Here is a 26,977-nt window from a genome sequence, read left to right as displayed (position 1 = left end):
AAATTGTACAGGATACTGTATGTGTGAATACACCTTAACTGTATTATTTAGCAGACTTTTACACCGTACTGTGTGCTTTATGGCAAAGGAGTATGAAAATAATATTTTCCTCTTCATTTGTAATAGATTGATTATCAAGAAGAAATGGTTTTATGAAGGTATGCAGCGAAATTTCGGCCGCCGAATATTATCGGGCAAAAATGCCCCTTTTAGAGTTTTCGGCTTATGCATTTTGATGCCAAAAATTTCGGGAGGCGTGGCCTAAATGAAACCGGGCGTACAGGTACGCCTTGGACGCCAGGGTCTTAGCGCACCAGAATGCACCTGTACACCCTGAGTCCCGCCGCGGCTATGACACGAGTGCAGGAGCTGTGCTCGCATCATAGCAGGTGGGTAACGGTAGAAATTGTAGGCGGCTGATGTTGTCACACTGATGACGTCATGAGCTGCACCGCTTGAATCCCTTCTGGTAGCCGTGGTAACCTGGGCCGACAGGGAGCTGTCTGCTGCTGAGCTACGGGACCATGATTGTTGATGAGCTGGCCAAGGCGGTGTCCATGGGGTCTGAGTGGAGGAGGTTGCAGGGGGCGCGCTGTGACTCGTGAGTTATCCGCCAAAGTGCGGCAGCTGCTCCAGATCATACCCAGCGGCCATCTTCATACGAGGGAGCCCTGGAATATCTAGTGCAGCCAAAGGCTGTCGAGACATGCTTGAAGTTGTAGTTTTGCAACAGCTGGGGGCACCCTGGTTGGGAAACACTGATCTAGTAGGATTGTCCTGGATAGAGTAACCCCCCCCCCCCCCCCCAATACAGTATATGGCTTATACTGTTATGGGGGTACCTTATCACTGTTATAAGCCATATACTTTTATGGGGGTACTCTCACTGTTATGGGGGTACTTTATCACTGCTATAAGCCATATACTGTTATGGAGGTACTTTATCACTGTTATAAGCCATGTACTGTTATAGGAGTACTTGTTATAGGGGTATATGACTTGTAACAGTGATAAAGTACCCCCTTAACAGTATATGGCTTATAACAGTGATAAAGTACCCCCTTAACAGTATATGGCTTATAACAGTGATAAAGTACCCCCTTAACAGTATATGGCTTATAACAGTGCTAGAGTAACGGCATAAACATTAAAAATAAATAAATAAAAAAATCCAAGTCCAAAAATATGATTTTTTATCAGAAAAAAATTATTAAAAGTATAAAAAAAAAAAAATGCTGTAAATAAAAAATCAGAACCAGAATGGTACTAATAAAAACTACAGATCATGGTGCCAAAAATAAGCCACCATACATTTTTATATAAAAACTATATATTTTTTTTTTAAAGTGGGTGGGGCAATGCATTTTCATTTTTTGGCCAAGCACAGCCTAAATTTTCAGTTTTGGTTTCGGCCTAAAATTTCCCTTTTAGGTGCATCCCTAGTTTTGTTCATCTCTTTAGATCTTTTCTGTCATTAGAGATAAATTACAGTACCAAGACAGGTTATCAAATTTTGGATTATTTGGATAGTTCTGAGAAAAGGCGTCTTAGGGGCAATTTGATCGCAATGTATGAATGGACAGTACAGAGTTCTTTTCTACCTAGTCCGGTAACAATGACAAGGGGGTATCCTCTAGGAGGTTTCACCATCACAGATGGGGATTCTTTACTGGAAGAGCAATAAAACTATGGAACTCTCTGCCACATGATGTTATGATGGCTGACTCAAGGGGGGAAGGGCGCACTGGATGTTTTTCTACAAAAAATATAATATTACAAGTTATGGATAGATTTGGCTAGATTTATGTGGATAGAATGTTGATCCAGGGATGTATTCTGATCACCATATTGGAAGGGATTTTTTTCTCTGTTATGGGGCAGTTGGCATCAGCCTCATGGGGTTTTTTGTTGCCTTCCTCTGGATAAACACAGTAGGGTTTTAGGTTGAACTTGGGGGGATTCTTGTCTTTTTTCAACCTTATGAACTATGTAACTTTGTTCTCCATTTCTGAAGTGCTTTTGTTCACTTTTCTCAGCTGGTTACAACAACCTTGAGGTGGCTGAATATCTCCTAGAGCATGGTGCCGATGTAAATGCACAGGATAAAGGAGGTCTTATTCCCTTACACAATGCAGCATCATATGGGGTAAGAATAAAGCCATGTTTAGGCTTGCCATAGGTGAATTTTTGTTAAAAATTGATTTCTACTCTGTAGCAGTGTTGTTCCGGTCGTCTGCATGAATGCTATTTTTCCTGAAAACTATAAAGAGGTTAACCTGCTGAAATTATTTTTTCACCTGTCCACAGGCACTTGGGGACATAAATTATTGAGAATGATTGGGATCTTCGCGGGTGGAGGCCCATGATTGTATATTAATAACCTATACTGTGGATAGGTGATACATTATTTTAGTAGGCCTTTAATGCTACTACACCACCATCACTTGTGACAGGGCGGAGTAGAAATTTTTCTTAAAGAGTGCTTACATGTGGCCCTACCGGCCACTTCTGTGCATGTAATCCTTAAATACTGGCGGCACCTGTACAAGCTACTTTTAAACATAAGCAAGTCCATGTGCAGCCTGTAGTTATATAAGAGTTGCAGGCACTAGTGGCTGCAGCTAACCTGTAGTGCTTGCAATTCCTTGATGCTTGCGGGCTGCTCTTGGACTTACCATTGCTTAAAGCAGCAACTCCAGGTACCCATCTACAATTAAGGATTGTTTCATGGAACTGCGTGCAAAAGCACCCTAAACGTTTGAGAAAATGCAATGCCAAGGGTATATTCAAAGTACCCATGCGGAAGCAGGCGTGGTAGGGATCTTCTAACTCTGTATACTTATGAAGTGGTGGTTATTCCAGCTATGGCCTCTCATTAACTGATGAACCATTATCTGATCAAGTTATCCTTTGTATGCCTGGACGAATCTTGAAAAGGCATTGGACTATACATGGTTTAAATAATATAAAGTGGTCTTTTTGGTGTGTATTTCACACAAGTCAGATTATAAAATGATAGATCATTTCTTCAATGGCATTGTAACTTTTAATTTAAGGGGATCTGTCATAGTTATTGACGCCCTTTAAAAACTGTGCTTGTTAGTTTCATTAATTTATAAATGTGTTTCTTTCTAGCATGTTGACATTGCAGCATTATTGATAAAGTACAACACTTGTGTGAATGCCACTGATAAATGGGCATTCACCCCCCTACATGAGGCAGCCCAGAAAGGAAGAACACAGTTGTGTGCTCTGCTATTAGCTCATGGTGCAGATCCCACAATGAAGAACCAGGAAAGCCAAACGCCGCTAGATTTAGCTACAGTAAGTTTTATGTTTTTTTTTTTTTTTTTTTATGGTTTGGTCTAGTTGTTATTTATTTTGGGGGGATTTATTTCTTGAATGTCCGATTTGTTATATTTAATATTTAACTTTTACAATTATAATGGCACTTTTACCCCTTTGCCTTTTCATTCACCTTCAAAGTGCCATAACTTTTGGTCAAGCTATATGACAGCCTATTATTTTTTAATAGGCATCATTTGTTGTAAAATATAATGTATTGAAAAATTGGGGTGGACTAAAGAAGAAAAAAAAACACTTTGGGCACTTGACAGAGCATGGGAGTGCAAACAAAGTAATACTAAGTTAGGTTTTGTCATGTTTTACTACTTTAACGAAATGTTTTCTTTCTTTCTTTACTAAAAGGTGTTTTATCATTATTATTATTTTTTTTTTATGTCTGTATTATGTCAGCATGTTCTGAGTCCTATAACTCAGAACCCTGGCACCCCCTAAATCCATTGCAGGATCTTTCTCACTGCCTTACTGCAATAGTGACTGTGGCATCTAAGTGGTTAAATGCCCAGAATCAGAGTTATCTGTGCTAAATGGCTGACATCCACTGTGTATGGAGTGAGCTCAGTTCCTGAAAACCTTCCATCGTAAATCAACAGGAGATGGTCCCAAGGGGTTAAAATAATTTATACTAGAAAAAAATAAAAATAAATAAGTGCAGCTCGAAATTAAATAAACAATGTTAACTGAAACAACACCTATACCCAAAAGTGTATATAAAAACCTAGAGAATAAACGGAAAAAATGCCAGTCCTCAGAAAATCACCTGGTCACATGTGACTTGGTGCATAATGATAATTTGGTCAGAATAATACTTAAGAGCAAGGAGTAAACCAGCACTGTTTGAAATGGTACTTTCAAATAGGATTGAATTATATATACCTACTGCAAGACTATTATATAGTAAAATTATATATTTATTTCTGCACAAAAATTAAACAAAATATAAAATTACAAAATAATATTGTCTAAATCCACATGGTCCTTGTGGTTGAATAAAAGGTTAAAATACAATGTAGTAGCCCTACACCTCTGGTTATAAATGATGTCATATAATTAGCAGCCACTAAACCAAAAGTATCCATGTTAGAACAATAATAAAGTCCTGCAATTGTCTCCACTGAGCTACTCGCCACAAACAAGCTCTTCCTGAGCGTCACATATCTCATACATATATATATATATATATATATATATATATATATATATATATATATATATATATATATATATATATATGTGTGTGTGTGTCAAAGATCTCGTACACAGAAGCACATTTTATGGAGTATAGTCGTTTTATATGAAGAATAGACAAATGACGCAAGATATGGCTACTGAGGAAGGGGGTAGTCAATATTATCATTTGTACCCGAAACGTGTTAAACTAAAAAAAACGCACTACCTACTAGTTATATTCAGGTTGAGACAAATACCGCACAGTTCTGGACTTTTACTGGGAACTTATATCGCAATCAGAGCGCATTCTCTGTACAATTGGACAACTTTCACCAAAAGCCGCTGACTACTAGGGAGCCTGATACCATTCACCGCTGGATCAGTCACTAACAAGCCACTTTACATGGCCAATAGTCTCCATTGTGCACTGTTGCCATAAGCAACCACGTCCTCAAGCTTGAGCCTTTCAAATTCTGAACTTCGGCTTCAGAGCTGAAGTGCAGATCATCGGGTGGTGAGTGGTACAAAGTACCATAAACTTCTTACTTCCACAGGTTGGGATTGCATAGCCTGTGCTTCTTTTTCTTCCCTCTTCAGAGATCAGCTTTATAAGTGTATAGCACTAAATCTTATAGTGGAGATACAGAGCAAAAGACTTTTTATTTTTCAGGCTTAAGTCATTTAACTATAATTCATACACAGCAACTATACTCTATACAAAGTGCTTTGGTGTACACGAGATTCACAAAGCTTGTTGCGCTGCAGGAAGCATGTTATAGCTCTGCTCAGTCGCTGTATGAGCAGGCATATGGAGGCTTTGAGTATCTGAGTGAGACCAGCCACCAAACTAACAAATGAGCAGGGACTGAAATAAGTTATAATTTGGATGTCCTCAGTCAGGTAAGTTCCTTCTTCTCTATAACATGGGGATGTATAAAGGACAAAATAATATTATAGCAATCCTACATGAAGTTTGTGTGACCGTTTTTGGTGCAGTTTCATGAGCCTAAGTCAGTAGTGTATCCATAAGGTATGAAGGATAGAGTCATATTTTACCTGTTTTTTTTTCTTTTTTTACTTTATTTATTTTTTAATAAAAACTATTTTTGTTTTTTTAAAATAACAATAGTTGTAAACAACATCTGTAGGGATGTACAAAGCAAGTCATTTAAGCAGATGGCATATAATTTCATAGGCTTACGTCGCGTCAGTCTTCTTCGTCCATGCCACTGGTTTCATACACAAAAATTCCCTCGGGATTCCAGCTCACAAAAACCAGAATAGAACCATCAGAACACAAAAAACTAGGTGCTCATTACTTACATAATACATAAGATATCTCCATCCATGTAGGTCTCTTCGTAGGATAGGAAGAAAGTCATGACTAAATACAGAAAAGTAGATACTATCCTCAGGAAGTATTCAACTGCCTAACGCATAAACTAAAAGGCACATGAACCTAGTGCGAGTTCGGAAGGTCTTACCTGCTCTTTTGTTTCAGATCCTGGTTTAGGCTTTAAAATCTGCATACAAGGACAGCCGCAGAAACTGTAAACATTTCCACAAAAGCTGAATGTGCATTTCCAGTGTTAACCCCTTAAGGACGCAGGACGTAAATGTACGTCCTGTGAGGTGGTACTTAACGCACCAGCACGTACATTTACGTCCTGTGCATAACCGCGGGCATCGGAGCGATGCCCGTGTCATGCGCGGCTGATCCCGGCTGCTGATCGCAGCCAGGGACCCGCCGGCAATGGCCGACGCCCGCGATCAACCCCTCAGGTGCCGGGATCAATACAGATCCCGGCATCTGCGGCAGTGCGCGATTTGAATGAATGATCGGATCGCCCGCAGCGCTGCTGCGGGGATCCGATCATTCATAGCGCCGCACGGAGGTCCCCTCTCCTGCCTCCGTCCGGCTCCCGGCGTCTTCTGCTCTGGTCTGAGATCGAGCAGACCAGAACAGAAGATAACCGATAACACTGATCTGTTCTATGTCCTATACATAGAACAGATCAGTATTAGCAATCATGGTATTGCTATGAATAGTCCCCTATGGGGACTATTCAAGTGTAAAAAAAAAAATGTGAAAGTAAAAAAAAAGTGAAAAATCCCCTCCCCCAATAAAAAAGTAAAACGTCCGTTTTTTCCTTTTTTACCCCCAAAAAGCGTAAAAAACATTTTTATAGACATATTTGGTATTGCCGCGTGCGTAAATGTCCGAACTATTAAAATAAAATGTTAATGATCCCGTACGGTGAACGGCGTGAACGAAAAAAAAAAATCCAAAATTCCTACTTTTTAAATACATTTTATTAAAAAAAAAATTATAAAAAATGTATTAAAAGTTTTTTATATGCAAATGTGGTATCAAAAAAAAGTACAGATCATGGCGCAAAAAATGAGCCCCCATACCGCCGCTTATACGAAAAAATAAAAAAGTTAGAGGTCATCAAAATAAAGGGATTATAAACGTACTAATTTGGTTAAAAAGCTTGTGATTTTTTTTAAGCGCAACAATAATATAAAAGTATATAATAATGGGTATCATTTTAATCGTATTGACCCTCAGAATAAAGAACACATGTCATTTTTACCATAAATTGTACGGCGTGAAAACGAAACCTTCCAAAATTAGCAAAATTGCGTTTTTCGTTTTAATTTCCCCACAAAAATAGTGTTTTTTGGTTGCGCTATACATTTTATGATATAATGAGTGATGTCATTACAAAGGACAACTGGTCGCGCAAAAAACAAGCCCTCATACTAGTCTGTGGATGAAAATATAAAAGTTATGATTTTTAGAAGGCGAGGAGGAAAAAATGAAAACGTAAAAATTAAATTGTCTGAGTCCTTAAGGCCAAAATGGGCTGAGTCCTTAAGGGGTTAAAGAGCTTATCCAGGCTGTAAAAATTTATGGCGTATAATCTGGTTATGCTATTAGTATTAGACTGGGGGTGGTTGATCCACTGATCTAATATTGACTGCCAATCCAGACAATAAGGCTGTAGAACCCCTCTAAAACTGTTATTTTGAACCCCTAATTTTGAACCCCTAAGTTTTTTCCATTGTTTTGCTTTTTTAGGCTGATGATATTCGAGCTCTGCTAATAGATGCAATGCCTCCTGAGGCTTTACCCAGCTGCTTTAAACCTCAAGCTACAGTCGTCAGTGCCTCAATAATTTCACCAGCATCTACACCCTCCTGTCTGTCCGCTGCCAGCAGCATTGATAATCTAACTGGTCCCTTGGCTGATCTTGCTGCAGGAGGATCTTCAAATGCTGGTGATGGAGCTGCAGGGACAGAAAGAAAAGAAGGTGAAGGTAAAACAATGTTTTGTGATTGTTTACTATTTAATATATTGGTACTATTTATGCTGCAGTCTTGGATTGGAAAAAGTGTTGCTGGCTAATAACCCCTCAAAAGAAAATATTTGAAGGAAAACTGTCACCCTTTCACACACTAAACCCAATACACTTGGTTATAGTGCGGGTGAAGAGGAGACTGATGCGGGGTCTCTGACTCATATCTGTACCTGCAGTCTGGCTCCCAGTCCCCCTGAAGACTGGCTTCTTTTTTCTGTGAATTGCGCACTGGAGGCGGGCCCGCCGGCTGGATTTGAATATTCATGGTCGGTCGCTGGTCACGTGAGCACTTAGTAGGCACAAGCCCGCCTCCAGCACACAGTTCACAGCAGAAAGAAGCCGTTCTTTAGAGGGACCGGGCACCAAACTGCAGGTATATAGGAGTCAGAGAGCCTGCATTGGTCTCCTGTTCGCTCACACTATAACCTGGTGTATTGGGTTTAGTGTGGGTGATCAGGTGACCGTTTTCCTTTAAAGGAATTGCCTCCAGAATCAATAAAATCAATTGCCTCCAGAAAGTTAAACAGATCTGTAAATTACTTCTATTAATAAAATCTTAATCCTACCAGTACTTATCAGCTGCTGAAGTTGAGGAGTTCTTTTCTCTCTGACAACAGTGTTCTCTACCGACACCCATGTCTGTGTCAGGAACTGTCCAGAGCAGGAGAGGTTTGCTATGGGGATTTGTTCCTACTCTGAACAGCTCCTGAGACAGACAGACAGGTGAAGAAAATTGTTTTTCACTGGAAACCCCCCCCCCCCCCCCCCCCCAAAAAAACAGTTTTCATGACCAGGAAAGTGTTGTTTTGTGTATTGGGATCTGAAACTGTTGATGTTTGTAGTTAGTGCAAACATTTTAATGCTTTTTTTTTTCCAGTAAGGGAAATAAATTAAAGGGATTTTCCTTAGACAACCCTTGTTTATATTCCCTGTAAGGTTACATCAACATAAAGGGTTGAAGGGTCCCGGAACCTACACTATATAAGCCAGAACAGAGGGACACATTGTATGAACTGCTTCTTTTTTGGACTGACAGGCTTAAAGAAGTACTCTAGTGCAGAATATTTCTCCTTCGTTGTGCCCAGGCTGTAAAAAAAAAATAGAAAACAAACTTTCACTCACCTTCCTGCATTCCCCCGGAGTGCTGCTACAGCTGATCGATCCTTCAGTCCCGTCTTCTGCCTTCTTCCTGTGCACGGATCTTCACACCGGCCGTGGTGGGACATCACTGCAGCCGGTGATAGGCTTAGCGCCGTGTGACGATCCGTGCACAGGAAGAAGGCAGAAGACTGGACCGTAGGACCGATCAGTTGTAGCAGCACTCCGGGGGAGTGAAAGTGTGTTTCCTATTTTTTTTTTTTACAGCCCGGGCACAACAGAGGAGGAATAGTCTGCACTAGACTACTTAAATGGGCAGATATAAAAACTTTTGATATGTTGTAAAGCATGCAAAACCAATAGGTTTTGCAATTGCTTTCATTAGAAAATTGAACTATTGAAAAAGTCGAACAACTGCCTCCTGGGATGCATTCAGCCCTGCTGTGTACACTGCTTCGTCCTAACTTTCGGGTCGTACTTCATGATTGACAGCAAACTGCTCTGCTCCTAGCTGCCGTGTGAATAGAAGGGGAGGGAGAGGGGCAGGACACACTGCAGATCGGCTCGTGTGAAGAGAAGGGGGAGAGAGGTAGAAACACATTGCAGACGGTGAATAGAGGATTTATTTGCTTAAAAATAAGTATCCCTGCATGTATGTATGTGTGTATATCAGTGTGTCTATCTAATGTGTATGTGTAAAAATATATAAAGCCTGTGTGTGTGTGTAATAGAGGGGGACTGCAATCATATGCCTCCAGCTGTTGCAAAACTTAAACTCCTGGCATGCCTGCACAGCCAAATGATGTTTGGGCATGCTGGGAGCTGTAGTTTTGCACCAGCTGGAGGCACCCTGGTTGGGAAGCACTGGAGTGAGGGAGGGGGAGTGGTTATCACAGTGGGTACCCGCCCCCCTGCTTCTGGTGGACAAAATTAAGGTATTTCAGAAATAGAGCTAATTCTGAGAGAAATGTAGGTCACGGACACATAAAAAAAAGTACATGCATGTACATGATCAGGATGAGATACTGAGTAACATATAACATTTTTTTTTTTTGAGTGATCTGACAGGTACGCTTTAAAGGAGAACTCTGGTATGGGGGGGGGGGGGGGGAACCCGTATCCCCTATCCTAAGCATAGGGGATAAGTGTTAGATCGTGGGGGCCCCGACAGCTGGGGCCCCCTGTGATCTCATGTACAGGGACCCGGCTCGCTCCTGCTCAATGCAGTAGCCGAGCGTTTTCGACCACAGCCGAAGCTGCGGCCGACACGCCCCCTCCATTCACTTCTATGGCAGGGCCGGAGATTGCCGAAGGCAGCACTCCGGCCCTGCCATAGAAGTGTATGGAGGGGGCGTGTCGGCCGCAGCTTCGGCTGTGGTCGAAAACGCTCTGCTCCTGCATTGAGCAGGAGATCGCAGGGGGCCCCAGCTGTCGGACCCCACGCGATCTAACACTTATCCCCTATGCTTAGGATAGGGGATAAGTTGTTTTTTCCCCACTCATACCGGAGTTCTCCTTTTAAGCCATACTTACAAATACTATGTTTCCCCTTTTGGTGACCATTGAAAGGGAATGCCAGCCTTGGTTTCTCTTGGTAAAATCAGCTTGAAGCGGGACACAGGACAGTCAGTTGTCACATAAAATTTTTTTTTTTTTTTTTACGGATGAGAAAACCCCTTTAAGAAAACAGAAATACATTTAACAGTAGCTGAGAAGCCCATTGGGAGTATTATCTGATGTACATATTTAATTTTATCTTTGACTTTTGGGTGTTGCTTATTTTTTGGTACATTTGTGTTTGCCGATTCTTTTTTTTTTTTTTCTTTCCACTTATTTTTTTTTTTCTGCTTTGCAATAAATGTGTGTCTCCTGATATATTTCAGATATTAAGCCTTAAGATATTGTGTGAGTCCTCTGTAAGAAATATATTTATATATATATTTTCCTTTTGCAGTCGCAGGTCTTGACATGAACATCAATCAGTTTCTGAAAAGCCTGGGTCTAGAACACCTTCGGGATATCTTTGAAACTGAACAGGTAGGATGCAAGCCAAATGTGTTATCTGTGCTGATGCTCTGCATCTCTGCCTTCAGAAACAGTATGGCTGTCTCATTAACCGAGGAGGGTAATGTGTTGTAAAGGAGGGCAATGTGTTGCTTTGAAGGAGATGGAATGATAATTGCAATGGTATGATGGGAATCACATCCCTATATACTACAAACAGGCTGGCCTCCAATAGTTCTGTCCATAGCTTCCAGGTATTTTAACAGTTTTGCTTTTCTCGTTTTAAGTTTCTACCAAGTTATGGTGTAATTGGAAATGTTTTTCACATTTAAAAAATAAAATTAATCTAGGCAAACCATGATGGACCTCATAGATTGTATGTGTTGTCTTTTGCACTGCCAAAGGTAAATTTAAGTTATTTGCAAAGTAATGCAATTTTTTGCCATTTTCTGTAACTTGTATTGCTAGACCTTTTTTTAGGAGCTCAATTGAAATGCCAGCAGATCTAGAGAGGAGCATCCATTTTTCTGACTTCATGACCTGATTTATTGAGTAAGAGTCCAAATAAGAAATGAGTAGCTAAGACCAGGGCCGGTTTTAGGCTTAGCGTGGCCCTAGGCAAAATCAAAAGTGGGGCCCCAAAAGTCGTAATAGTGCACTAACCAGATTTGAACATTTTTGGTCACTTCAAATACCATGAAAAATATCTAAAAAGCAATTGAAAATTCCCATCAAAACAAAAATGGTACCGATAAAAACTACAAATCACAGGGCAAAAAATTACCCTCACATGCCCATATACAGAAAGATAAGAGTTATAGAGATCAGAATAGTACAATTTTATATTTTTGTATAGTCCCCCACATTAGGTAGGCAGTATGATCCCCCACATTAGGTAGACAGTATAGTACCCCCCACATTAGGTAAAGAGGATAGCTCCCCCACAATAGGTTGGCAGTATAGTTCCCCCACATTAGGTACAGTATACAGTAGTCCCCCACATTAGGTGCAGTATAGTTCCCCACATTAGGTGCAGTATAGTCCCCCACATTAGGTACAGTATACAGTAGTCCCCCACATTAGGTGCAGTATAGTTCCCATTATTAGCTTCAGTATGCAGTAGTCCCCCACATTAGGTGCAGTATACAGTAGTCCCCCACATTAGGTGCAGTATAGTTCCCCACATTAGGTGCAGTATACAGTAGTCCCCCACATTAGGTGCAGTATAGTTCCCCACATTAGGTGCGGTATACAGTAGTCCCCCACATTAGGTACAGTATACAGTAGTCCCCCACATTAGGTGCAGTATACAGTAGTCCCCCCCCCCATTAGGTGCAGTATACAGTAGTCCCCCCCCCCCCCCAATTAAGTGCAGTATACAGTAGTCGTCGTCCCCCCCATTAGGTGCAGTATACAGTAGTTCCCCCTATTAGGTGCAGTATACAGTAGTCCTTCCACATTAGGTGCAGTATACAGTAGTCCTTCCACATTAGGTGCAGTATACAGTAGTCCTTCCACATTAGGTGCAGTATACAGTAGTCCTTCCACATTAGGTGCAGTATACAGTAGTCCTTCCACATTAGGTGCAGTATACAGTAGTCCCCCCCACATTAGGTGCAGTATAAAGTAGTTCCCCACATTAGGTGCAGTATAAAGTAGTTCCCCACATTAGGTACAGTATACAGTAGTCCCCCACATTAGGTGCAGTATGTTCCCCCACAGACATCCTTCAGCCATATACAGTGTATGGCTGGAGGCTGTATGCCTGTTTACTGCCCCACTTCAGTGTTCTGACCACCGCTCCGGGGTCACGATCTACTGCTAGAGCGGTGATCGGAACACTGAAGATGACCGCTGGTCACTTGCCATACCCGCGCATCCTTCTCACTGCTCCGCTGTACTGTTGCTATGGGCGCACGCACAGGACGTCAGTGACGTCCCTGCGTGCGCTTCCTCCCAGCGGCCCCTGCATTTTTAAAGTTGAAGCGGGGGCCGCTATGAGGTAAACGGGGCATCCTTGTGTCCTGAAAAGATTTTTCGGGACACAGGCATGTCCCGAATGTGACGCGGCCCCCTTCGAGCTGGTCACTGTTTTAAAGTGGCCGCGGCCGGGCTGCTAATCTTTAATAAGCAGCCAACGCTGCGGCCACTTCAAAACAGTTGCGCCCCCCCCCCCCCCCTTACTGAGCAGCCGGCAGGGGGCCCCCTGTGGGATGGGGGCCCTAGGCAATTGCCTGGTTTGCCCCGCCCTAACGCCTGCCCTGGCTAAGGCTATGGGATGTTTTTAGGTAATGACTCTTCATCTCAATTCAAGAAGCCACACCACAAGCTTGCATCACGATGAGGCATGTGGGCATTATTTGGAGTGTTATTTTTTCTTTTGGGCAACACCTACTGTTTCCTTGCTTTTTATTTTATAGATTGTGTTACTTGGACAAGGACATTTTTGTGGAGATCTCATTAGAAACTGATGTGATAATTCTAACCATTTATCTTCACAGGCTTTATTTCTGCCAGCTCAACCACGCATTGGAACTTACTTTAAGATACCAGTTTTGCAGTGGTGACACAAATGTTTAAAATGTTGCATTTTTTTATGTTTACTCCTTTAGTGCTTGTTGTATTTCTTCTGTCATACAAACTGCAATTATTTACTAGTAAAATGATACAATATTTTGCAGGTACAGGCAGTATACCACCAAATTGCTTTTGTCTTCATGCTGACAGACACTATGGAGGAGATTTATCGAAACCTGTCCAGAGGAAAAGTTGCCCATAGCAACCAATCAGATTGCTGCTTTCATTTTTCACAGGCCTTTTAAGAATTGAAAGAAGCAATCTGATTGGTTGCTATGGGCAAGTGGTCAACTTTCTTTGTTTCCTCTGGACAGGTTTTGTTAAATTTCCCCCTATGTACTGTCATTAGAAAGTAAGCATTACACTTTTAGGGTAGGGTCACATGTAACAGATCCGCAGCGTATTTTACCCTGCGGATCCACCAGTGACCCGACCTATATTGTGTCTCCTGCTGCTGCCGAAAACAAACCCGGCCCCCTTTGCCCAGCCCTCTGGCCTGCTTGCAGCGGCAATCCGCTGCTCCGAGCAGCCACACTGGAGGCCTGCGATTCGCCAAGTGCACTCAGACATCGCAATGTAGCCGTGATGTCTGAGTACATGCACATATGCATGCACAGTATAAGCAGACATCGCAGCTATGTTGCGATGTCTGAGTGCACTCGGCGACTCTCAGGACCCCGGTATGGTTGCTCGGAGTGGCGGATTTCCACTGCAAACAGGCCAGGGGGCTGGGGAGGAGGGCACAATATTTTGTTGGGTCACCGGCAGATCTACAGCATAAAATACGCTGCAGATCCTTTACGTGTGATCCTACCCTTACAGCTTCATATCAGTGGTGCCTTATTTTGGAGAATACTGTTCTCCTATGATTTCATATTATTTGCATTCCATGTTTTCTCTCTGTTAACTCTGCAGTTTCAGTTTATTTTCATTTACTATCTGTTGACTGCATGCTGAAAAATAGAATTAATTTGGTTCTAGAACAGTTGAGGCTAAACTCCACATGTTCCTGAATAACAATGAGGCTAGATACTCCCAGCAGGCATATGCGAATATATCCTGCAAACCTGGGCCTGTTCCAATAAGATAATTTAAAATCAAAAAGTTATGATGCATGTGAATACTTTATGGAATATCTTAGGAGGAAATATTTGTTTAGAAAGAAAGGGAGATAAAGGGAGATATTTTTCTCTTTTTTTTTTTTTTTTCTTTTCTTTTTTCCTTGTTTTCTTTCAAATGTTAAAATGCTCATTCTATTCTTTAGTTTGTCCTTTAACACAAGTCTACATTGTCAGTTTGTAGTATTGAGTTATCGTATTTAAACCAATCATCATCCTGTTGCATGTCTGTTCTGTTTCTGAAGGAGCAGATATCCAAAAATATATCTATTGTTGAGGGACCTGATATGCTGAATTATTCAGAGCTCAAACAAGTTTTACTGTAAGTGTTCTCAGATTTAGCCCAGCTGTATGTTTCCAGTTGATGTTAAATCACAGTAAATGTACAACTCATGGGCCTAGACTTTATACTAGTGCAATAATCCTACCCCTTGAATTATAGGCAAAAGCACTTTTTAATTAAAATTTTTATTTTTTTAACTACTGCTTTCTTTTAGAGCTGGGCGGTATGACCAAATATGTGTATAACGGTATTTTTGTAACTTATGGCGGTTCCACGGTATATAACGGTATTTACCGTCATGTGACCCGCCAGCGCTGTTCTGCTCCCCCCCCCCCCAAATCATGTTACCCTCCAGCGCTGTTCTGCTCCCCCCCCCAAATCATGTTACCCGCCAGCGCTGTTCTGCTCCCCCCAATAAATTATCAGCCCAGTGGGGTACTACTCACATATGTCACCTGCAAGCACTGCCCTCCTCCTCTTTGTTGCGGGCCGCTGGCGCTGGAACTCTATACTGTACGCCAGTGGTCTCCAACCTGCTGACCTCCAGCTGTTGCAAAACTACAACTCCCAGCATGCCCGGACAGTTTTGCAACCGCTGGAGGTCCGCAGGTTGGAGACCAATGCTGTACGCTGTATCCCTATGCCCGGGCTGCAAAAGATAAAGAAAATAAACTTAAACTTACCTATGTCGGCCTTACGCTAGGGACGGGAACGTCGGACAGCCGTCCCGCCCCGGCCAGTGATAGACTGAGCCCACTGTCATGTAAGGAGCTCTGGCCGGCTTCTTACATGACAGTGCGTTTAACCTATCAATGGCCGGGGCGGGACATCGCTGCGGCCGGTGATAGGCTGACGGCTGTCCGACGTTCCAGTCCCAAGGAACAGCGTAAGGCCGACGTAGGTAAGTTAAAGTTTATTTTCTTTATCTTTTGCAGCCCGGGCATAGGGATACAGCGTACAGCATTGGTCTCCAACCTGCGGACCTCCAGCTGTTGCAAAACTGTCCGGGCATGCTGGGAGTTGTAGTTTTGCAACAGCTGGAGGTCCGCAGGTTGGAGAACACTGGTGTACAGTATAGAGTTCCAGCGCCAGCGGCCCGCAACAAAGAGGAGGAGGACAGTGCTTGCGGGTGACATGTGAGTAGTACCCCGCTAGGCTGATAATTTATTTGGGGGGGGGGGGGGCAGAAAAGCGCTGGCGGGTAACATGATTTGGGGGGGAGGCGGGGAGCAGAACAGCGCTGGCGGGTCGGTCACATATGATTAGTTCCCCGATGTGGGGACAGCGCAGCGGGCTGATTATTCATTCATTCTCAAGGGGGAGGGGCCCAACTGGTATTGCGGTATGGGAAAATTCATATTGTGCAGCACAAAAGTTTTGGTATTTGATATGAACCGGTATACCGCCCAGCCCTACTTTCTTTATCTATTAACGCTGTGCAGAATGCAGATGATGTATCTCAAGATTCTTATACTAGGTCATTACCATGGGGTGCCTAGTAGAGTAAAAGTACAAGTAAAGATTCAGCCTCTGAGCCTATGATGCCAAGTGTTTTATTTTGTAATATGCTTCTATTACCTCCGCGCCCGCTTTGTCCTGTTTTTATGCACAGAGCCCACACCGGGAAGGGCAGTAGTGCAAGTTTTTATTTTACTGTTGTCTCTTACCTTTCCCAGCATTCAATGTGGCCAGAGACAGTCATCAGTGGGGGGGGGGGAAGAGATTTGCTGAAGTAATGCTTTGTCCCCTTCTTGATTTGGCACCTATTACAGCTCAAATATATTTGGACTATAAAAACTCCTTAAAGGGGTACTCCGCTGCTCAGCGTTTGGAACAAACTGTTCCGAATGCTGGAGCCGGCGCCAGGAGCTCGTGATGTCATAGCCCCGCCCCCTCATGACTGTCATACCCCTCCCATACATTTGCATGGATGGGCGGGGCTATGATGTCATGAGCTCCCGGCGCCGACTCCAGCATTTGTAACAGTTCCAAACGCTGAGCATCGGAGTACCCCTGTTAAGTGGGATATATACTAGGGTTGGGCGGTATGAGCAAAAACGTGTATCACGGTATTTTTTGAAGTGATGGCGGCCTTACGGTATTTAACGGTATTTCCTCCGACCCCCCCATGTGACCTGGGCGCCGCTTCTCTCCCCCCCCCCCTCACAATTAATTATCAGCTGCGCTGTCCCCACATCATGTCACCCGCGTGCGCTCCTCTGCTCATCCTCCTATGAGTTGGGGGCCGCAGCGCTAGAAATCTGTACTACAAGTAACGTTTCCCAGGCTGCAAAAATAAACAAAATAAACTTTAACTAACCTGCCTACGTTCCTCCGCTGCTCTGCCACTGTCTTCTTTGTCCTGTGCTGTGGTCCTCTTGCAGTTTCCTTGGGACAGGAAAGTCACAGAGCCGCCAGCCTATCATCGGCGGGGGCGGGACATTGCTGCGGCCGGTGATAGGCTGAGCGCGCTGTCATGTATGCTCATTACATGACAGTGGGCTCAGCCTATCATCGGCCGGGGCGGGACATTGCTGCGGCCGGTGATAGGCTGACGGCTCTGTGACGTTACCATCCCCAGGACTGCAGCGGAGGGACCTTGAGGAGGGACCACATCGGAAGGTAAGTTAAAGTTTTTGTTTATTTTTGCAGCGTTATTTGTAGTACAGATTTCTAGCGCCAGCGGCCCGCAAATCGTATGAGGATGAGCAGAGGAGCGCACGCGGGTGACATGACGTGGGAACAGATGTGGGACAGCGCAGCTGATAATTCATATGCGGTGGGGAAGCAGAATAGCGCTCGCAGGTCAAATATGATTAGTTCCCCGATGTGGGGACAGCGCGCTGCGGCGGATAATTCACTCATTCGCGTGCGGGAGGGGCCCAACCGTTATTGCGGTATGGGCAAAATTCATATTGTGAGGGGGAAAAAAATCGGTATTCGGTATGAACCGGTATACCGCCCAGCCCTAATATATACTTAAATTTTTATTTACTGATAGCTATAAAGCTGTCAGATTATGTATATTTAAAATGGATTTGATTTAATAGAAGCTATCCACATTGAATAGAAACCTGAATAAATAAAAACTGGATCCATTTATGCATTAAGAAATCTAAATATAACATCAGTGACCTCAATATATATTCGATCTAGTATGTGTATGTACAAATGGCCTGTAAGAAGATAGATTAAAAAAAATGTATATACCGGTAGATATAAATGAAAAGTCTAAATAAATCACACTATGCTTAAAGTTGTTTTCTATTGTTTCAAGCCACTCTTAAAGTTGATAAAAAAATCTATTTAATTATATGTATGAAAGGCAAAGTAATGCAAAGTAAAGGGTGATTTTTATTGTTTTATTTAATCTATCATGGACCCAGTGTATTTAATTTAAAACTCCAAAACATTTCCCACTGGCAAAATAGATTTTCAGGTTTCTATCTTTTAGCTCAGTACAGGTTATATATTTTTCTTATCTGCTTTTGCTGCAAGCAGCATGTTATAGAGCAAAAAGCTGAGCAAGTTGAAAGATTCATTATAAAATTATATTTTATCTCCCTGCTTTTTTATGCTTAGCAGTCCAGTGGGCAGCTCTCTTGATAATTGACAGCGATCTATATGTAAAATCCCAGCATGAGCAGGAATTTAAATAAATAAAATAACTTAAAGGGGTTAGCCACCATAAGGTTCATGATTTTAGTACATACCTGCCAGGCTATCTTTTTGTGAACTGGGTATTTCCTGTTGGAATTCGGTCTCTTAAACTACACATCCCATAGTTCCATGTTTGTAAGTGTAAAGTTACATTCCTCCCTTCCACACATCAGCCACCCCACCCATTACAGCACAAATAAGCTCAAATGATCAGTGTTTTCTAATCAGGGTGCCTACAACTGTTGCTAAATTATCTCTCTCCCACCCAGCCGTCGCTCCACCCATTAAAGCAGGACTGGCTCATTTTGCACAACTGACATGTGATGTCATCTCTCAACGCACTGCAACATAACATAAGATACACATAAAATCACATAAGACTTGCAAGACCACCGTCACACACAGGTACAGACCCTATATCATGAACTACACCAACTTTACAGACCCTGTAGCATAGTCAAATAAAAAAAATTCCCGGAATACCCCTTTAACTGAATCTTTTTACCACAAACTTATGTATCTGCTCAGCACCTTCTGGTCTTTAACATTCTGCATGCAAATAACACTGCATAAACAAATGTGACAGACACCCTTTAAAAAAGAACATGATGAAATACTATACAAGAAAAGATTGATGTAAGAAAGGAATGGATTTAGATTGAGGTTTACATTTATATGAAATAATGAGAAGAATTAGAAGGGGGGACATGTATCAAAGATTTTACCCCTGTTTTGTGTTTACATTTTTGCACAAAATTTTGCAGAAGCGGGTTTTTTTTTTTTTTGCGTACATTCTGGTGGATCAGTTCCTCCAGATGTGTAGGTTTCAGTGTACCTTGGAGTGACATATTTAGTAGGCATGAATTTATTAACTGCGTATATTTCATTTACCCACAGAATTCTTGCGCAATGACCATATTTTGAATGCAAATATAAGCCATCTTGGACTGCACGTAGCAAGATGCTCTAAAAATCATCATCAATTTCATTTTTCAAAGAGTGGATTGAGGAGATTACTATATTTGCCGCAATTTATGAAACTCATTGTGCTTGACTGATAAATTTAGCGCTTCTGCACATAATTAATAATTTGGCAAAAGGGGTAAACTGCTTCTACCATACACAAATAATGATACATGTCCCCCATAGTTTTTTTTTAGAAATGTATGCAACAAAATCTTATTTTTCCCAGTATACGTGCATGGTCACCTAGTTCATGACTTCCTGCTTGCCTTATTCAGTTAAATGGTATAGTTCAGCAACATTATTTTCTGCAGAAGGCCTTTGGAATTGAATTTTAGGTAACACTCAGCTCTACATATGTTTTTCAGTTTACTATTCAATACTGCTGAGCTCCCTAGTGCTTTTATGCATGCATTTATCCTAAAATGAGGAGATCAGCAACCTGGACCCACAGCTATTGCCAGACATGGCCAACTGATATTTAAAATTGAGACATTAGCCAGTGTATCCTTATATGAAGGACATACCTGAGCCCGCACACCACGCCAAGGTTTCTCAAGTGGCACAAGACCTAACACTAACCTACCTGTGCATGATGAGCAAAACCAGGGGCCAGTGGGAACTTACAGCAGTATTAGGTCCAACTCACAGCCTGCTCCCAGGTTACCTCCAGTGTGGCTGGGCACACATACAATGGGAGGAGGGAGACAGGCTATAAGCCCCACCCAAGCTGGCTGATATGTTGCCAGCCTCACAGGTGAACCTTAAAGGGGTACTCTGGATGAAAACATATATATATATATATATTTTAATCAACTGGTGCCACAAAGTTAAACAGATTTGTAAATTACTTCTATTAAAAATATCTTAATCCTTCCAGTACTTATCAGTTGCTGTTATGATCCACAGGAAGTTCTTTTCTTTTTGACCACAGTGCTCTCTGCTGACACCTCTGTCCATTTTAGGAACTGTCCAGAGTAGGAGCAAATCCCCATAGAAAACCTGCTCTGGACAGTTCCTAAAATGGACAAAGGTGTCAGCAGAGAGCACTGTGGTCAAGCAGGAAGGAAATTCAAAAAGAAAATAACTTCCCGTGGATCATAACAGCAGCTGATAAGTACTGGAAGGGTTACATTTTTTTTATAGAAGTAATTTACAAATCTGTTTAACTTTTTGGCACCAGTTGATAAAAAAAAATGTTTTCCAGTGGAGTACCCCTTTAATGCTACCTAAAATGATAATAAAGGCGCATTAGTATAAACTTTGAACAAATACATTGATATGGTATCAGATGGCAGACGGTGCTCAACCCCTGAATGCAGATGTGCATAGATTCTGGGGGGCAGAGCCTGCGCTTGTGGTCTGTTGCTATGGGCAATCCCCAGCATAAAATGCATACAATGGAGGATGCCTGCAAACGAAAACAAGTACCACAATGGCATCCTGCACCAGATAAATAAGTGTGGATTTTAGAAGCCAGTTGATGTATAGAAGAAGAAAAAAAAAAAAATTTCCTGGATAACCCCTTTAACTCCTTAAAGGGGTACTCTGGTGGAAAACTTTATTTATTTATTTATTTTTTAAATCAACTGCTGCCAGAAAGTTAAACCGATTTGTAAATTTACTTCGATTAAAAAAAATCTTAATCCTTCCAGTACTTATTAGCTGCTGAGGAAATTATTTTCTTTTTGGAACACAGAGCTCTCTGCTGGATAAGGAGCGCACAGTGCTCTCTGGACAGTTCTTAAAACAGACAGAGATGTCAGCAGAGTAGGAGAAAATCCCCATAGCAAACATATGCTGCTCTGGCCAGTTCCTAAAATGGACAGAGATGTCAGCAGAGAGCACTGTGTTCCAAAAAGAAAATAATTTTTTCTGTAGTATTCAGCAGCCAATAAATACTGGAAGGATTAGGATTTCTTAATAGAAGTAATTTACAAATCTGTTTAACTTTCTGGCACCAGTTGATTTAAAAAAAAAAAAGTTTTCCACCGGAGTACCCCTTTAACCCCTTACCGACGCAGGACGTAAATGTACGTCCTGGTGATGTGGTACTTAACGCACCTGGACGGACATTTACGCCCTGAGCATAACCGCGGGCATCGGCATCATGCGCATCGGCATCATGCGCGGCAGGTCCTGGCTGTTGATCGCAGCCAGGGACCCGCCGGTAATGGCGGACACCCGCGATCCTGCGGATGTCCGCCATTAACCCCTCAGATGCCGTGATCAATACAGATCACGGCACCTGCAGCATCGCGGTCACTTAACAGGATGATCCAATCACCCGCAGCGCTGCCGCGGCGATCTGATCATCCTGCACAGGAGACGGAGGTCCCCTCACCTGCCTCCGCTGTCTTCCGGGAGTCTTCTGCTCTGATCTGCCTTCCCGCAGACCAGACCAGAGCAGAAGATCACCGATAACCCTGATCAGTGCTGTGTCCTATACATAGCACTGAACAGGATAAGCTATCGAATGGTTGCTATAAATAGTCCCCTATGGGGACTATAAGAGTGTAAAAATAAAAGTTAAAAAAATTTGAAAAACCCCCTCTCCCAACGTAAATGGTCCCATTTTCCCTATTTTACCCCCAAAAAGTGTAAAAAAAATTATTTTATATACATATTTGGTATCGCCGCGTGCGTAAATATCCGTACTATTAAAATAAAATGTAAATGATCCCGTATGGTGAACGGCGTGAACGTAAAAAAATTAATTAAAAAAAAATAGCTGCTTTTTTTTATAACATTTTATTCCCAAAAAAATTTATAAAAAATGTAATAAAAGTTTTTGTATAAGCAAATATGGTATTAATAAAAAGTACAGATCACGGCGCAAAAAATGAGCCCTCATATCATTGCTTATACGGAAAAATGAAAAAGTTATAGGTCTTCAAAATAGGGGTTTTTAAATGTACTAATTTGGTTAAAAAGTTTGCATTTTTTTTAAGCGCAACAGTAATAGAAAAGTGTATAATCATGGGTATTATTTTAATCGTACTGACCCAGAGAATAAAGAACACATGTCATTTTTACCATAAATTGTACGGCGTGAAAACAAAACTTTCCAAAATTTGCTAAATTGCGGTTTTCTTTTTAATTTCTCCACACAAATAGTATTTTTTTGGTTGCGCCATACATTTTATGGTAGAGTGAGTGATGGCATTACAACGGACAACTGGTCGCGCAAAAAACAAGCCCTCATACTAGTCTGTGGATGAAAATATAAAAGAGTTATGATTTTTTGAAGGGGAGGAGGAAAAAACTAAAGCGTAAAAATAAAATTTGTCTTTAAGGTCCAAATGGGCTGAGTCCTCAAGGGGTTAAGGACGCAGGGCGTACCCGTACGCCCTGTGTCCGCTCCCTTTCTATAACGCGGGCCACGCATCATAGCCTCTAACAACGGCCTGGGACCCGTGGCTAACAGCGCACGACACTGATCGCGGTGCCACACGCTATTAACCCTTTAGATGCAGCGTTCAAAGTTGATTGCCGCATCTAAAATTAAACTAAACTGCTGCCGGTTAGCTCAGGGGGCTCGGCGTCCCGAACAGCTGTAGGAAATGAGGAGGGTTCCCTTACCTGCCTTCTTTTGTCCGGTTGCCGAATGACTGCTCAATGCCTGAGATCCAGGCATGAGAGGCAAGCGGCAAAATCATATCCTATGGGATAACAAAGATCAATGTAAAAGATCAGTGTGTATAGTGTTATAGCCCCCTATGGGAGCTATAACATTGCAAAAAAAAAGTGAAAAAGATCATTTAACCAGTTTTCCCACCGCACCTAAAATCGTGGTCGACTACGATTTTAGGTCAGGTGGAAAACCGCATACGGGGCAAAAATGAGGCGACCGGAGTCCGCGTTTCACTCCGGTCACCTCATTGAAATGAATTACATACGGGCCCGCTTACGAAGGCATACGGGAGCGCAAGTTTTCAGCTCCCCCTGCCGTATGCGCTCCCGTATGGGACAAAACGTAGTGTGAACTCAGCACAAGCTGTACAAAGCCTCTATGATAGGAGACTGCAGGGTTAGATGTATGCTTGCCTGACCTCTAATAAAGTACTTTCACTTTTTTTTACTTTTGCAGCATTCAGAAATATGATTTTCATAGTTTAGATTTCCTTATTTTTTTAATTTTCTTTCTGATTTACTTATTTTTTTAAATTTGTGCTTCATAATTTTGCAATGAACAAATAAAAGTAAAGATGTACCATTTTACCACAAAACATTAGAGGCAATATTTGGTTTTTAGAGTAACTTAATTCTAATAATACCAACAAAATGCGGCTTCCTGATGTCACAAATGTATTTAGGAGATGCTAATGACACTACAGAAGGGATGTGAAATGCGGAGATTGCAGTTATTTCCAGAAGCAATTAGCAGTTAGTCTTGCTTCAATCCTTCTCGCTGTTATTATTCTTCCCTGCTCTTCAAATCCAAGCGGCAAAGAATATATTGTAATAAAGTATAACAATAGAAACCACAGACTACAGTGATGTGTTCTTGTCTCTCTTCAGATCACATTAGATGTGCTGGCAGACATGGGACATGAAGAGCTGAAGGAGATTGGAATTAATGCTTATGGTCATCGGCACAAGTTAATCAAAGGGGTTGAGAGACTTTTGGGGGGCCAACAAGGTAAACGTATAAAAAAAATTACATTCTTCACATGATATAGTTCTTTCCATTTACCTAAGTGCTTCTTTGTTATTTCTCATTATCCTTGTAATAGACGGGGGAAATAGATGAAAATTAAGGAATTTACATTAATAGGGGTCTGTCTGGATTCCAGTATTTTTGATGACATTAGTGCTACAGAACCACCAGTATAGGCTCGCCTGGCACATACAGTGCTTTGCATAAGTATTCCCCATAACCCCTCCCCCCACCAATTTAATTCCCCCAGCTCCCCCTTTTTATTGTGATACAAACAATGAGTCAATACTTGATAGAACCACCTTTTTGCAGCTATTACAGCTTCAGATCCTTTGTACATCTAGAGATTGAAATGTTTGTTTATTCCTATTTGTTTAAAAAAAAAAAAAAAAAAAAACTTATGCTCAGTCAGATTGGATGAAGATGGTCTGTGGACCACCATTTTCGGGTCTCGCCGTAGATTCTTAATTGGATTCTGAACTGGGCTTTGACTGGGCCATTTTAACTTCTCAACAACTTTATCCCTGACCTGTTTGTTAGCACCTTGATCTTTACTCTGCTGTTCATTTAGTAATGCTCTCTAACATCTGAGGCCTTTTCCAGCATATGCAACAAATACTTAGAATAATAAATAAAATGGGGAAAAAAATCAACAATGGAATATAGAAGACTGTGTGTATGAGAGACAATCAGTAATAATAATAAAAGTAATTCCAGATCAGTAAAGTGAAGTTAAAAGTGCAAAAAATAGTGTCACAGTTGGAACTGTACTCAACCATTTCAGTCATAGAAAAGTGGAAACCAAACCAGGGAAAACTAAGAAAACCAATAATCACTTTAGGTTAAAGTACTTTCCTGCAAGTTAAGATACATCAACAATCTTAAATAAGACTGAACTACTGTTTGGCCTTGAAAGACTCTTTTGGAAAGAGACATCTCCCGAGCACCACAGTGGATTTGATCTTCCATTATTTCGTAGCACAGAGCACTTTGTGCAATTAATCTTCAAGACTTTTCTTTTCAAGGACCTGGTAGCTCTGAGGCATACAGGTACCGTCACAATAATTGCTTGGCTGTGCTTCACGTTCTGCTTTTGGTCTGTGCAGAAATTTCTCATCAATACTCCTTTTTTTTCTACTATCACAACAGCCCAGGGCTTTTTGAATTTTCTTTATGATTTTTTTACCCTGTGATTCTTTTCCATTTTAGGAACCAATCCTTATTTGACTTTTCACTGTGTAAGCCAAGGCACTGTTCTCTTGGATCTTGCTTCAGATGATAAAGAATATCAGTCCGTCGAGGAAGAGGTAATTGCTCTTGCTTCTTTCAAATACAGCAAAAAGAGAACAACAAGCGTATATAGATCACAAAAATAGTTAAATTTTATTAAACGTAAATGCAAAAAACATGACATTTAAAATCACTAAAAGGAGTAGTTGTAACAGGTAAGACAGAGACTTTTCGCTTAATCTGCTTCATCCGGGGCGAAGCAGATTAAGCGAAACGTGGGGTGATGCTGGAGGTCTCACTGTGCTCCCACTAGGTGATACTTGTGCTTACCTTTATTGCTGCTATTATTATACTATTGATTATTTAGTCACTGGCAGTGTTTAGGGTCCATTTTCCATTTGTTTTTTCTTGGTATGCTTTGTTTAACCTATACATGCCATACATGTTTTTAGACCTCCGGTGCACTGCCATAGATTGTGATTTGTCATAGATTGTGATTTGTCATAGATTGTGATGGAGTGACTCAGCAGTTTTCCCTGCTCGAGCGCTCCGCCTCCATTACTATCTATTGGCTGACACTCGCACACCACCCCCCAACCATTGGTTACTGCGGGGGCTTGGGGGGGGGGGGGGGGGTGCGAGTGTCACGTGACATATTTAATCATCAGGCATCGCAGCTCACGGCAGTCTCACTTGGGCTATCACAGGGAGAGGATGTCTCCCTGTGATAGCCCGAAGCTGCACGGAGCTCTCATGGCCTTTGTGGCCCGATTCAGAGAGCGGTATCGGGCCACAGAAGCTAATACTTTTACTGTTTTATTGTCACCCGCCAGCGCGCTCGTTCGCCACCCCTATCGGGATCACTATGCCCAATAGCGGCATTATCAGCTGCGCTTGTTCGCCACCGCTATCGGGATCCCTATGCCCGATAACGGCGTTATCAGCTTGTCACCCGCCAGCGCGATCGCTCGACAGCGCTATCGGGATCCCTATGCCTGATAGCGCTGACAAACGCTTGCCTCAACGCCCCCTGCTCTGCTCCCCGTCCCCTGTTAACTCTCAGGGAACGGGGAACAGAAAGTAGAGCAGCGGGCGCAGCTAAAGTAGTACTGCGCATGCGAAGCACTACGCAAATAGCGTAGGTAGGTAGGTAGCGTAGCCGTAGATTAGTGTAGGTTGTAATTTAGCATAGTTTAGTATTAAAAGTGAAAGGGGGTTAGGCACCACAACTCCCAGCATGGGAGTTGTAGTTTAGGACAACAACTCCCAGCATGCCCATACAGCTAAAGGCTGCCAGGGCATGCTGGGAGTTGTAGTTTAGCTTAGATTAGACAGCAAAAGGACTACAACTCCCAGCATGCCCTGGCAGCCTTCACCTGTCTGGGCATGCTGGGATTTGTGGTCCCATCACTGCACTACAACTCTCGGCATGCCCGGGCAGCCTTCAACTGTCTGGGCATGTTGGGAGTTGTGGTCCCTTTGCTGT

General features: G+C 42.1%; 1 protein-coding gene across 2 annotated transcripts in view; it reads left to right on the top strand.

Moving 5' to 3' along the window:
• The window catches only part of TNKS (tankyrase), a 239,391-nt gene that overhangs the window by 191,375 nt on the left and 21,039 nt on the right, over positions 1-26,977 (top strand). For both annotated transcript variants that reach the window (XM_056569535.1, XM_056569527.1), the window contains exons 17-22: positions 2,037-2,146; positions 3,136-3,324; positions 7,619-7,856; positions 10,951-11,033; positions 24,123-24,243; positions 25,471-25,568. In XM_056569535.1, coding sequence (XP_056425510.1) covers positions 2,037-2,146; positions 3,136-3,324; positions 7,619-7,856; positions 10,951-11,033; positions 24,123-24,243; positions 25,471-25,568 — 839 coding nt within the window. The remainder of the gene's footprint in view (positions 1-2,036; positions 2,147-3,135; positions 3,325-7,618; positions 7,857-10,950; positions 11,034-24,122; positions 24,244-25,470; positions 25,569-26,977) is intronic.

This window comes from Hyla sarda, chromosome 1 (genome assembly GCF_029499605.1).
Source record: "Hyla sarda isolate aHylSar1 chromosome 1, aHylSar1.hap1, whole genome shotgun sequence".
Taxonomy (NCBI): Eukaryota; Metazoa; Chordata; class Amphibia; order Anura; family Hylidae; genus Hyla; species Hyla sarda.
Note: the sequence above shows the minus strand (reverse complement) of the source record. Positions and strands in the feature narration are given on the sequence as shown.